The sequence below is a fragment of the Muntiacus reevesi genome, chromosome 5 (assembly GCF_963930625.1).
Source record: "Muntiacus reevesi chromosome 5, mMunRee1.1, whole genome shotgun sequence".
NCBI lineage: Eukaryota > Metazoa > Chordata > Mammalia > Artiodactyla > Cervidae > Muntiacus > Muntiacus reevesi.
In genome coordinates, this window is record NC_089253.1 from 81,639,036 (window position 1) to 81,652,387 (window position 13,352).

The following is a 13,352-nucleotide window of genomic DNA, read 5'->3' on the forward strand; positions in this document are numbered from 1 at the left end:
AGCAATGGAATCCGTCTATTCTATTGTGCCTAATCCTTATACTATCATGACTCACATGCCCAAGTCCAGACGATACAAATATTGGTAGTGGTAGACATTCACTGGATGGGTAGAGGTTTTTCCCACACAGAGAGAACAGGCCTCAGAGGTAAAAAAGAAAAATAAGAAAAAAAAAAACTTGTTTAAGGAGAAAATCCCATTTTGGATTACCTCAAGCTATACAAAATGATACCTCTAAATTTACCTCTAAAATGCCCTAACAAGTAGCTGAAACCCTGGGGGAAAGTACTCCCTTCTTATAGCATAGAGACCCCAATCCTCAGGGAAAGTGGAAAAAAATGAATGATACTTGGAAGTGAACTATATCCAAATTATGCCAAGAGACTCAGGAAAACAGGGTCCAAATATTGCCAATTACTCTAATGAGAATAAGGGCAACCCCCAAAGAAAAGCTAAGATGTAGTCCCTATGAATTAATGTATGGGAGACCCTTCTTAACAAATGATTTTGTATTAGATGAAGAAACAGCTGTGCTTCTCTGGTGGCTGAAAGGTTAAAGTGTCTGCCTGCAATGCAGGAGACTCGGGTTCAACCCCTGGGTCGGGACGATCCCCTGGAGAAGGGAATGGCAACCCACTCCAGTATTCTTGCCCAGAGAATTCCATGGACAGAGGAGCCTGGCTGGCTACAGTCCATGAGGTCCCAAAGAGTCAGATATGACTGAGCAATTAACACACAGGGAGATTACAGAGAGATTATGCTGTAAACTCAGACCAAGTACAACTTGTCCTAATAGATGGGAGAACCCTGTAATTTAATGATCACTCAAGAAAGCTATTGAATCGTTGTGGAATGAAGCAGGCCTGCTTAACTATAAAGTATGAGATATGCCCCGAGTCATTACGTGAAAGAAGAAAATGTTACCACCTTTCAGTTTATTTGAATAAGCACTATGACAGTCCTAGTTTAACCTCATACAGACAGTCAGACACTCTCCCGCCCAATAGGAATGAGGAGCTAGTGATGTAAGCCTGGCATCTACTTGAAGAATGAGGAAGAAGGCAGTCTTTTCCCCCTCCCTCACTTTCCTTTGATTATAAAAATGTAGCTCACTTAATCGTCAGGGCAGAGTCCCGCCAGCCTGTTTGCATTTCTCACAAGTGTCCGATGTTAGTAAATCTACTTCTTGCCTATCACTTTGCCTCTCACTGAATTCCTTCTGTACTTAGGCACAAAGAACCTGAGCCACAGTAAGACCTGACACCAGGTGAGTGATTCTAATTTAAAAATCGTGAGTTCAGGTCCCAATCTGGCTTTAGCCTGAGTTTGAGTCCCACTGTGTGGGGTCAAGTCCCATTCTGAGGTGCACCATTTCAGTGCTACCAAGAAAAGTTAAAATGCTATAAAAGGCATAGATTAAAAGGTGAGAGAAGTAAAATTTAGCTATGAACAATAAATTTAAGGGGCTATGAGATATCTAGGTGGACTCGGTGAGCAGGTATAAGTAAGTCTAGTTTCAAGACAGCTTGGGTTTCATCAGTATACAGGTATTAATATATTGGGATAGAGGAAAATAACCCAAGATGTGCATAGAAAGTGACTATTAAGGTTGGTTAAGGACAAAACTCTGGAGAATGCCACCACAAAAATAGCAGATGCAGAAAGAGAAATCACAAGGGAAAAGAACAAACATAAGATCCTGGGAGAAAACTCTGGCTTCCCAGAAGCCAAGAGAATACAGTTTTAGGGAGGGTGATCAGTAATACTGCCAAACTATCTTCCAAAGTGGCTGTGCTCATTTTACATTCCCAGCAGCTCTGAATGAGAGTTCCTATTGTTCCACATTCTTGCCAGCATTTGATGTTGTCAGTGTTCTAGATGTTGGGCACTGGTAGGTGTGTAATATCTCATTGTGACTTTAGTTTGCATTTCTCTAGTGATGTAGGATGTGAAGCATCTTTTCATAAACTTATTGCCATCTGTATACCTTCTTTGGTAATGTGTCTACACAGATCTTTTGCTTATTGTTCAATCAGGTTGCTTTAATGTTGTATTATAAGAGTTCTTTGTATATTTTGGATAACTATCCTTTATCACATATATGTTTTGCAAATATTTTATCCTAATCTGGGGCCTGTCTTCTTGTTCTCTTGATGGTGTCTTTTTCAAAACAAATTTTTTAATTTGCATGAAGTTCAGTTTGCCAATGATTTCTTTCATGCAGTTGTATCTTAAATGTTATTGCCAAACCCAAAGTCGCCTAGATTTTGTTCTAAGAGTTTTATGGTTTTGCATTTTATCTTCAGGTATATGATCCATTTTGAGTTATTTCTCTAAAACTTGTATAGTGACTGTGTCCAGATTGAGAGTTTTTATCAGGAATGGGTGTTGGATTTTGTCAAGTGCTTTTTCTGCATCTACTGATGTGATCATGTGATTTCTTTCTTCTTTAGCCTTCCCTAATCCCAGAAAGTTCTCTCGCACCCACTTGGAATCCCTGCTTCCCCCTGCTCTCAGGCATCCACTAATCTACTACTTTCTATTTCCATCAATTTGTCTTTTCTGGGCATTTCCTTTAAATGGAATTCTTCATATGCAGTCTTCTGTGTCTGGCTTCTGTCACCTAGCATAACGTTTTTGAGGTTTATACATGCTGTACGATATATCTCTCTTTAAAAAATACAATGGCTGTTTTATAGTTACTATATATTAGTATAACCTTGCTATACATCAATATAACTATTAATAAATATATAACTAGGGAGGAACTAAGATTATACACTATTCAAACTCACCTGTCTATAAGAAAGCCATTTTGTGTATTTATTAAACATGAAACATGATGGTTGTGCTACAGATACTCATAGGTAATTGGCTAGTCAATTGACCTATAAGAAGGATTTTTAAAGTATAAAGTTTTACCAATAGAATTATATTTGGAAAATATAGATATATCAATATTGATTTATTTTAATAGAATATAGCAATAAACAACAAATGAGCAGAATTGCTCCTAAGAAAAGAGAATTCATGTTTATATCTGTGTAACTTCAACTGCCTTCTGAAAAATCTCATTAATCTTGTTGAACAAATGGAATATTTAACATCTGATACTTCTAAAAACCAATTTAAAAGCTCCAAGGCTGCCATGAGTTTAAGGAAAACACCTGAAAGTCACAAAATGTTTATGTATATAAACAATTGTACTTACAAATTATCCTCAATTCTCTTCAAGGATTCCAAAACTAATGAATGAACACTGTCTAAGGAGCAGGATCCAAAGCAATTTAAGGCTGAAATATATCTAATTTTCATAACCCAGTCATTATGTAGCTTCCTTTTAACACTGGGAATTACAAAAAAAAAAGGGGGGGGGGATTACGTTAGACTCACAGACACATCATGTTGAGTTTCTATCTGGTATTTCACTTTTACTTCAACCAAATTGCAGCTCTGAGCTGTAGTAAATCCTCCATGTATTAACAGTATCCTATGCATTGTGCAACTTTCAACTGTTTACCTTTTCATCATCTAGCATATTTTAAAATAAAAAATAAAAGTTTGTCATCAGATTTTGAGCTATAGATTCAGAATTAAATTTTAATCTAGATGAATTTCAGTCCAATATTGACCCTATCATCTTTGGTTGCTGTTGTTTAATCGTTAAGTCATGTCCAGCTCATTTGCGAACCCATGGACTATGACCTGCCAAGCTCCTCTATCCCTGGAATTTCCCAGGCAAAAATACTAGAATGAGTAGTCGTTTCCTTCTCCATAGGATCTTCCCAAACCAGGGATCAAACCTGAGTCTCCTGCATTGGCAGGTAGATTCTTTACCACTGAGTCACCAAGGAAGCCACTATCATCCTTACCCTATTGAAAAAATCCTGATCAAGCAAACAGAAGGCTGTTTCATAATATTTTTTATCTTGTATGAGTCAATTCATTTTCATATTTCCCATGAGCACATTCAAAACTGAAGAACAAGGAAGTTTGCAATCCCAGATCACTAGTGAAGCTGAGGCTAGGACAACTGCCATGTCTGTGCTCAATTGCTTCAGTTGTATCCGACTCTTTGCAACCCCATGGACTGTAGCCCACCAGGCTCCTCTGTCCATGGGATTTCCCAGGCAAGAGTACTGAAGTGGGTTGCCATGCTCCCAAAGATAAAAGCCACATCTCCTGCATCTCCTGCATTGCAGGTGGCTCCTTTACCTGCTGAGCCAGCAGGGAAACCAGTGTATTTGTTTCCTCAGTCAAAACCACTGACTGAGCTTTATGTCCTCAGTCCCAGGTATTGAGGACATAAGATGATTAATGTAAAATCCTTATCATCAAGTTTCTTTGATTGTAGTTGAGAAATAAACATGTTTATAACTCAAGGCAGGAAAGTTTGACAATATTGGATTAAACAGATTGAAAAGGGAGATTTCTTTTTTCCGTGTCACATTGTGTTAAATTTTGAACTCTGGATACTGGCTACTTTTTAAAATTTCTACAGTGTTTTGCCTCAACATTCAGCCTAAGTATATGTGTGTGTGTGTGTGTGTGTACGTGTGTGTGCTTAGTCACATCCAACTCTTTGCAACCCCATGGAATGTAGTCCACCAGGTTCCTCTGTCCATGGGGACTCTCCAGGCAAGAATACTGGGGTGGGTTGCCATGCCCTCCTCCGGGGGATCTTCCCAACCCAGGGGTCAAACCCAGGTCTTGCTCATTGCAGGCAGATTATTTACTGTCTGAGCCACCATATATACTTCAGTCTCAAATAATTTAAGTCATGCCCAGGTATCTCAGTGGTAAAGAACCCACCTGCAAATGCAGGAGACTTGGTTTCAGTCCCTGGGTAAGGAAGACTCCCTGAAAAAATAAAGCCCACTCCAATATTCTTGCCTGGGAAATTCCATGGACAGAGGAGCCTGGTAAGCTACAGTCCACAGGGTCGCAAAGAATCAAACACTGCTTAGTGACTAAACAAAAGCCACAGCAGACACACATCTCAGTAAAGAGAAGATTCATGTCTTGGCATCTAAGAGCCTATCATAATAGGAATAAAGTGCTTGATAATGGATAAAACAGCCCATCACATTTTGGGAAAGTCTCCCATTAGAGGCTAGTACTTTGATGGAACTAAGTCATACTGTTCATATATGAAAGATGGAAAATGGAGCCAGACAAGTATTATGTCATTCTTAGGGTTTCAGCAATGGACTAGTCTTAATTCTGTTGTAGCAGTATCTGTAATGAGCTTTTAATTACATATTCTAACTCAGGGATAAAACATTTGCTGTATTAATAGCAAAATAGAACCCTGTATTTTTTAAGGTTTTTTCTTACTGTGAAAGAAAAATTTTGTTTGTACAAAATTTAGAAAGTAGAAAAACATAAAGAAGAAAATAAAAGTCACTTCTCTGAGTCACTTCCAAAGAGAATCATTGCTAACGTTTGGGTATATTTTCATTTGCCATTTTTCTTTCTACATAGAAGTACACAGATGCACACATGGACACATATACATATGGACATCTGTGCATTTTTTAAATAAAACTAGATTCAAATATACATAGAAAACAAAAGTATTTTTGCTTCATATTATGAACATTTTCCATATTATTAAATATTTTTCAAAACATAATTTAATGGGAATGCATGGCATCCTCTAATATGGTTATACTATGATTTATTGCATGCCTTTGATGCCTTAAATATTTTTTAGGATTCTGATAAAAAATATATTTTACATATAAATATATTACACATGTATAGATACTTTTAAAATATGTAAATATACTTATAGAATGTATATTATATTACACATTTATATAATGCATGAATTATTTATTTAAATGGTTCCTTATTTAAATTAATCATTCCCCTATTGTTGGACACTGGATGTTTCATTATTAGAAATAATGCTGTGATAATCATGCTTAAATTTTTAAACACTTGGGGATCACAGGTTTCAATGTACAAATGTCTTTTAAGACCCTTGATGCATCTGCAAAAATTGCTTTCCAAAAAGAGATTCATTTTTTCACCACAAGCAGTAAGTGGGAATACCTATCTCACAGCATTGTACCCATTTTTAATCTTTTCTAATTTTATAAGTGAGAAGTTGTATATGACTTTAAGTTGCACTTCTTTGATTAATAAAAAGGTTGTGTTTAGTAAAAAGTCTGTTTTTCTGCTAATAAAATTAATATATACCTTACTCTAAAAACTTCAAAAACACTACAGTTATAAAGCAGACAATAGAAATCACCCATAATCTTATCAGTTGGAGATATCTGTTGTTAGCATTTTTGCCTGATGATCAGTTTGAAATGTTCATTGACTATTTCTACTGTGTGGGTATGTGTGTAAATTATCTGTTCATCATCTTTGCAAATTTTTATCTTGAGAAATTATTATTTTTAATTGAATTCTAACACCTATTAAAGATTAGTAACCCACTGTCTGTCATATTTTTATATTTATCCCAGCTTGCTATTTATTTTCAAGATATTATCTTTTGATTTTGTGAATAGTCAAACCTATCAAACTTTTTATTTGAGTCCTGTATCCATTGTTTTTAGGTTTAGAATCTTCTTGCATATTTTAATACTAGTAAACAGTCATATGTACCTTTTCCTTTTTTATGATTTAATTTTTCATTGAACCCTTTAATCCATTCAAGTATCTATAGATTTTAACTGTCAATAGCATTTGATATATGGATTTCAGTTGCTGATTTTCCAGTCTTCCATGTTATACTGGAAGTCCTTTGAGGTAAAGAAAAAAAAATCTTTTTCAGCTTTGTATTTAAAATATCTACCATGGGGTCTGGCATATTATTTTCATTATATAAATACTTGAACAGTGTCTATATTAAAATTATTGGAATACCCATATAATATCCTTACCTTTTGAAGTTCTTTGAGTCTAAGACCTGATTCTGTAATCTTTTTTTTGATTTTGCCTGCTTTAATCCAAAGTCTTCACTATTTACTGTGAATCTGCTCACAAAACCACCATCATCCCCCAAAAGGATGTCATCTCGGCAGAGCTGGTCAGGCAAAGACACTACACACACACAGAGGAGGCAATGATCCATAGGTTTTATGACAAAATAGTTTTCCTAGAAACAGAAGAATGCTTTAAATGTTATTGTGTTGCTCTAAATATCTAAATATTAAATTTAAATATTGCTCTTATTTTTTGTAAGATTTTACTTTTCTGATGTTTTTCATTTTAGATACTCCCACTGTTAAAGGAACTTGAAAAAGACAAAGCTAACTAAGCAGAAGTTAATGAACACTTGCTGTGAGCCCAACACTGTGCTTTTGGGTGTTTTGTTGGAGTAAAGTGTGAGGTATCTATCTTTGGCTCAATAAATAATGAGATTTTCTGATATACTGCTCTGAATATTCCTTTCTTGAATTTGTAAGGCAATATTAACAGGAGGCAAAAAAAGTTCAGATGTTAAAATACCATTGAAATAAAAACGAGTGATAAATAGGAAAATCTAATATCAAAGTCCCAATTACTTTACAAGGAGAAAAATATCCTAACATCTACATGTATCCAGAAATATTCAGCAAGCATCTATCGAACTGACTATATTATCAAACTAGGTTCACTAAGCTATATAGCCATTGCTTTCCTGGGACTTAGTTTCTACCTAAGAGAGAAGAAAAAAGTATTTAAAAAATTTTAAATGTCTTGTTTCCTATAGAAAGAATAGAACTTGAACATATTGACAGGTTCATTCAGTCATTCAACAGATATTTATTGAGCACCTACAATATGGCAAGAACCATTCTAGGCACTGGCTGTTAGTGATGAACAAACGTTTCTGACTTTGTGGAACTACTATCCCAGTTGGGGGAGACAGATGAATAAAACAGATTATTCCGGATAATGTGATGTACACTTTAAAAAATAAACCAGAGTGCTGTGATAAAGAGTTACTGAAGCGGTCACTTTGGCTCCCATGGTCAAGGAAGTTGACCTTGGATCTAGGATCTGAATTGGTTGAGAGGAATATTCAGAGGAGGTTGAAAAAGAGGATCCTAGGAGAAGAGATTAATTGTCAAAAAAAGAGAAAGGGAAGAAGCTAGAGCCCTGTTCTGGACAAGGCAGGAGGGGATGGGGATGTTGGATACAGGGAGTGTCAGATTTTGTTTTTAGAGAGAGGAACGAAGAAAGGAGGGACGTAGTGTTGCATTCTTAGTTAAAGCTTAGTTAAAGATAGAATTTGAAAGAGGACAAACCTTCCAGGCTCAGTATTCTCAGAAACAGGAAGAAGTTAATCTGCTGAAAGGGAACACTTGACAGGAGTGGGAAAGTGAGTTGGCAAGAATCAGAAACAGGTTGATAGAATACAGTGAGGGTTCAAGTGAGGTGGCAGACCCTTTGCAGTGATGCTGAATAGTGTGGTTCTGAGTTCTCCTCTAGCAAGGTTTAGCCACTGCAAGGGAGTAAAGAAGGGCTATAGCATCTACCTGAGATTCAAGTTTTGAAGGACAGAGGTTTAAGAGATGACCCATCTTGGGGGTAATATGAGACGGGAAAGAGAGAAGAAGCCGGGGTACCGAAGCATGGAAGAAGATGATTTCAACACAGTGCAGGCTTCTATGAGATTGAAAAGCAAGAGTGAAAACAAGAGAGTGAGAAGGAAGAGATTATAATCAAACTATATGACATGAGATAGGGACACATCACATTAAAATACATTAAGCAAACAGCTGTCTTATTTAAAATCATCTTGGCATCATTAGTTGGCCAATATTGTGGACAAGCATAGGAAATTTACTTCTCATTGAGACTAGTACGGCACAGAGGAAGGGTAAATTATTTCTTAATCTTCCATGTCCTTCAAAGTCAGCCTGCTTCCTGAGGGCATATTTAAACAACCCCAGTTCTTAGTGAGCGCACCTCTCCCTGAGCTCTTGTTCTTTTTTACTTTATAATTATCTGTACCATTGTATTACATATTATGTTCTTTCACGAGATTCCTCAAGGCTGTTTTGTTTCCGTACAGGGAACATGTTCATCTTTGTTTCTGCAGATGCTCAGTAAATACTGTAAATTGGTTAAACCATAACATTTCATTTACTGAAAGGATTAACATTAACATCTACCCCATTAGATTTTTTTTGCCAGAATTAGGTATTTGATTTTAGTAATTCTTTTGCCAAATAAAGCTGGACTGAAGGGAAAGTCTGAACTGGATAACATGAGCATAATCAAAGATAATTTGGATTCAGAGAAAGGTGTAAATTGAGAAATGAACTAGTCAATCTCTCGCTCTCAAAAACAAACCAAATTAAACATATGCTAAATGAAAATACGTTCCCTTTTAATTAAGGCTCAGAATATTACTGCTGGACTAGACTATTTTATTAATAGCTAACCCCTGATTTTATGGGCTTCCCTGGTGGCTCAGCTGATAAAGAATCTGCCTGCAATCCTGGAGATCTGGGTACAATCTCTGGATTGGGAAGATCCTCTGGGGAAGGGAACAGCTACCCTCTCCAGCAGTCTGGCCTGGAGAATTCCTTAGGATTGCAGAGTCAGACATAACTGAACAACTTTCACTTCACTTTCATTTAATATATGAGGAAACTGATGTTCAATAGAGAAAGTGAGTTGCTCATATCCTACCTGAATGGAAAAGACAATCCAATTTCTTTGAGTATTTCCTTTAGCACAGTACCTGGCTGCTCCCTTGAGCTTTATAATCCCAGACAATAATGGTCCTTTCAGTAGTAGCAACAATTCGTTTCAGCTGTGAGAGGTAATCACATCCTGTAATCCAGGAGGTATCCTGATGGAAAAACATGGAATCAGAATGTTGTGTTTTGGACTATATTGTGTTTTGTTCTATCTCATAATGACTGGCTAATAAAGAATAGATTAGTTACATTAAAAGCACCATTTTGCCCCCTTGTTTGCAGAGGAGCCACACAATATCGCTTCTTTGATGTCTTGACAAGAGGGTCTCATCTCTTTCCCTTTAACCCTGAGTTTCTCAGCACCATCAGCTGGAGAATGGCACAGCCAAGGTCTTGGCACAGCTCCCTGGAAGCACATAGCCACTTGCCAAGCAGTCATCTTTGTGCATGTTCTTCTACATGAGAACACTTCTTCACAGGAGCTAAGACTAGATTTAGGGCACTGATTAAGCAAGTTCTCTGGCCCTGTCCTCATGCTTAACATTTTTAGCTGGATAAGAAATTTGGTGATCATCTGGTCAGGGATCAACTTGAGGCCAACAAGTTTGCCTCATGCCTTCCAAAAGCCAGCAGGCTGGCCTGGCCTGGACCCATACTGTCACTGACAGCGCACGATGTTACAGGAGCAAAGGCTCCCACTGGTGAGTGTATCTGTGCCAGAAACTGCTCCCAGTGCTCCAGGTATGCCCTGAATCTTCTGTAAAACCCATCAGGCATTTTAAGAAAGTTTAAGAAAAACAGAGACTCAGAGACTCCCCTGCCTGGTACCTCAGTGCATGTCTGTGCATACAGGGAAGGTGAAAGCTAACCATTCCCCGTCCCTCATAAAGCCACAGTGGGATTCCACCGTGGGAAGCCACGGATTCTGCAGTGGGAAGTCACCATAGCTTTACAACATTTGCCACAAGATTACTGTTCCAATTAGTAATATGAATTAAATCAATTACAAAATTGCACTCATTTTTTATGCTGTTTTCAAGTTTAAAATGTTTTCAAATAACTATCACTGACTATTTCCTGTCCTCACAATGTGTGGGTTTTGCCTTTCTTTTTTTCTTTTTACATTCCTTAATAGTGAGCACTTCGAAAAGCAGCCAAAGCTTTTAAATTGAAGCTTCCAGGGAATAATCAATTTCCAAGCAAATTAACTCAGAAAACAAGATCTGTGTCCTCTTTGCTGTTACTCAAGGTTTAGTTTGGATCCTAGTCAATAAAGATAAAACTAAAACCTATGAAACATCTTATTCTCAGAGCCTATTCAGGCTCTTCACTGAGATTTTGATTAGTTATGGAAGAATCATCATCAATCATTTTAATTTGATTAAGAATTTTTAAAAAGTACTTACTGTAACATTGGTACTGGTCTGAATTTTCATCTATTGAAAAAAAAGGAAGAGAATAATGAAACCCCGTTGGCACTATGATTAAAGATGAAAACGCTGACTATAAAGCACTATGGTATCTCCTTGGTTTAACCTCAATTGTCATTTCTACCTTCTGTGAGTCTTCTGGTTCCTCCTACTTCTGAAAAGCCTGCCTATGTGGAATAACGCACTGTTTGCTTTGGGCAACTTCATGTTTCTGTGTCTTATCTTTAAGCCTGGTTACTGTGCTCTTAAACTTTATTATTTATTTTATTCCTTCTATATGCACATTTCCTCACATTCTTTAACTATTCAGAGCAACCTCTGATACTAAAAATTGGGACTGCAAAATAATGCTAACAGTAATGGCAAGAATGGTAAATAGGTCAATATGAATATAGATTGATATAGAAAAAAAAAGCATTTCATTTGAAAGTTATCTCTCAAGTTATTGAGATTTAAGAATATTCTATCTAGTGGGTTTTCTCTTCTATTCAAAAAATAAATGTTTATGTGTTGATCGCTCAGTCATACCCTACTCTTTGTGATCCCATGGACTGTAGCTCACTAGGCTCCGTTGTCCATGGGATTCTCCAGGCAAGATTACTGGAGTGGGTTGCTATTCTCTTCTCCAGGGGATCTTCCCAACCCAGGGATCGAACCCAGGTCTCCTGCATTGCAGGCAGATTCTTTACCATCTGAGCCACTAGGGAAGCCCCAATAAATATGTATTGAGTGAATATAATATCCTAAGTGCTAAACTAGTGAAGAGTCATAGATTTATCTAAGGAGAGCTAGTAAGGACATGAGCAACCTCTTGTTGCCACCTTTTGTTGTTGTTGTTTAGTTGCTAAGTCCTGTCTGAGTCTTTTGTGACCCCGTGGACTCTAGCCCATCAGGCTCCTCTGTCCATGGGATTTCCCAGGCAAGAATACTGGAGTGGGTTGCCATTTCTTCTCCATTGTGTTTTCCCAACCCAAGGATCTAACCCCCATCTGTTGTGTCTCTTGCACTTGCTCTTTAGCACTGAGCCCCCAGGGAAGCCCTCTTCTATTCTTAACGCATGTTAACTGCTCCCAAGGTAAAGGTAAGGGTCTGAAGTTTATTAATGACCGAGTTTCTTTTGCATGCTCAAATGGTCTTTGGGGAAGTTTAGAAAATGGCTTTCTAGAAGGATGGATTATGTGAAAAGAAGAAAATGTGAATCAAGGAGATTACTAGAACTGTTAGTTGTGGTCATCACAGACTGTCTTTCATCTGAAGAGTTCAAAAATACTTTTTCAACCAGGTACTTTTTTCTAAAGGAAAAAATAAAGGGATTAGAGAAATCCCTCTTCTATTTCTCTCCATCTTTAGTGGAAGTCGCTTAAAAATTCCCTTATCTGCTCTAAAATTTTCATAATCCTATGTGTATATGAAAGAGAAAGAGACACACACGCATCTCTGAAAATTTGATGCCATCTCACTTATTTCACATAATCCTGAACTATTTCAATATGAACATCATAAAATTTTTATCCTCACTGTTTTTCTTTAGATACCATATTAGTTCTACTTTTGAGGAATTAAAGGCAAAAAAATGAAAAGGATAATAATGCATAGAGAAAAAAAGTGACTAAGGAAGGTTTTCATACTTAATGAGTGAGTGTCTGATTCTTTGCGACCCCGTGGACTACACAGTCCATGGAATTCTCCAGACCAGAAAACTGGAGTGGGTAGCCATTCCCTTCTCCAGTGAATCTTCCCAACCCAGGGATCAAACCCAGGTCTCCTCCATTGTAGGCAGATCCTTTACCAGCTGAGCCACAAGGGAAGCCTACTTAACGAGGCAAACCCATTGTTATTTTCACATTATTTGTTCATAATTATAATTGTCATTATTTACTAAGGGTTTACAACGAAGCTAAGTGATTTATATTGATTAAATCACGCAAACAGCGGAACTACCTAGGGAGAGATGTTCTCTGATCTGGATAAGGAGGAACTGGGGCCTAGCAGAAACATGCATAGCTGTGGTGGAGGTCGGTAGGGGGAGCCAGTCTCCACACTTGTACTCAGAATCTCCTGCTGCACCTCTGGGTGCAGGCGGCCCTCTTTGACGCAATCTGGCTGCCTGCGATGAAAATCACTGAAAGGCTGAAAATCATTGTTGAAATTTTAATCATGTGATAACTATTTTAAACATATTTTATTTGTATAAAGCTTGACTCTACTTAAAAATAAATTAATAATTAAATCAATTTTTGTACATTTAACACCAAACAATTGTCTA

The 13,352-nt window shown here is 37.2% G+C and overlaps 1 protein-coding gene across 1 annotated transcript in view; it reads right to left on the minus strand.

Annotated features, from left to right (window-relative positions):
* Positions 1–13,352, minus strand: part of WDR64 (WD repeat domain 64) — a 124,979-nt gene that overhangs the window by 85,670 nt on the left and 25,957 nt on the right. The window contains exons 5-8 of the mRNA XM_065935640.1: positions 11,063–11,092; positions 9,698–9,808; positions 6,903–7,117; positions 3,212–3,346 (exon numbers count right to left, since the gene is read on the minus strand). Coding sequence (XP_065791712.1) covers positions 3,212–3,346; positions 6,903–7,117; positions 9,698–9,808; positions 11,063–11,092 — 491 coding nt within the window. The remainder of the gene's footprint in view (positions 1–3,211; positions 3,347–6,902; positions 7,118–9,697; positions 9,809–11,062; positions 11,093–13,352) is intronic.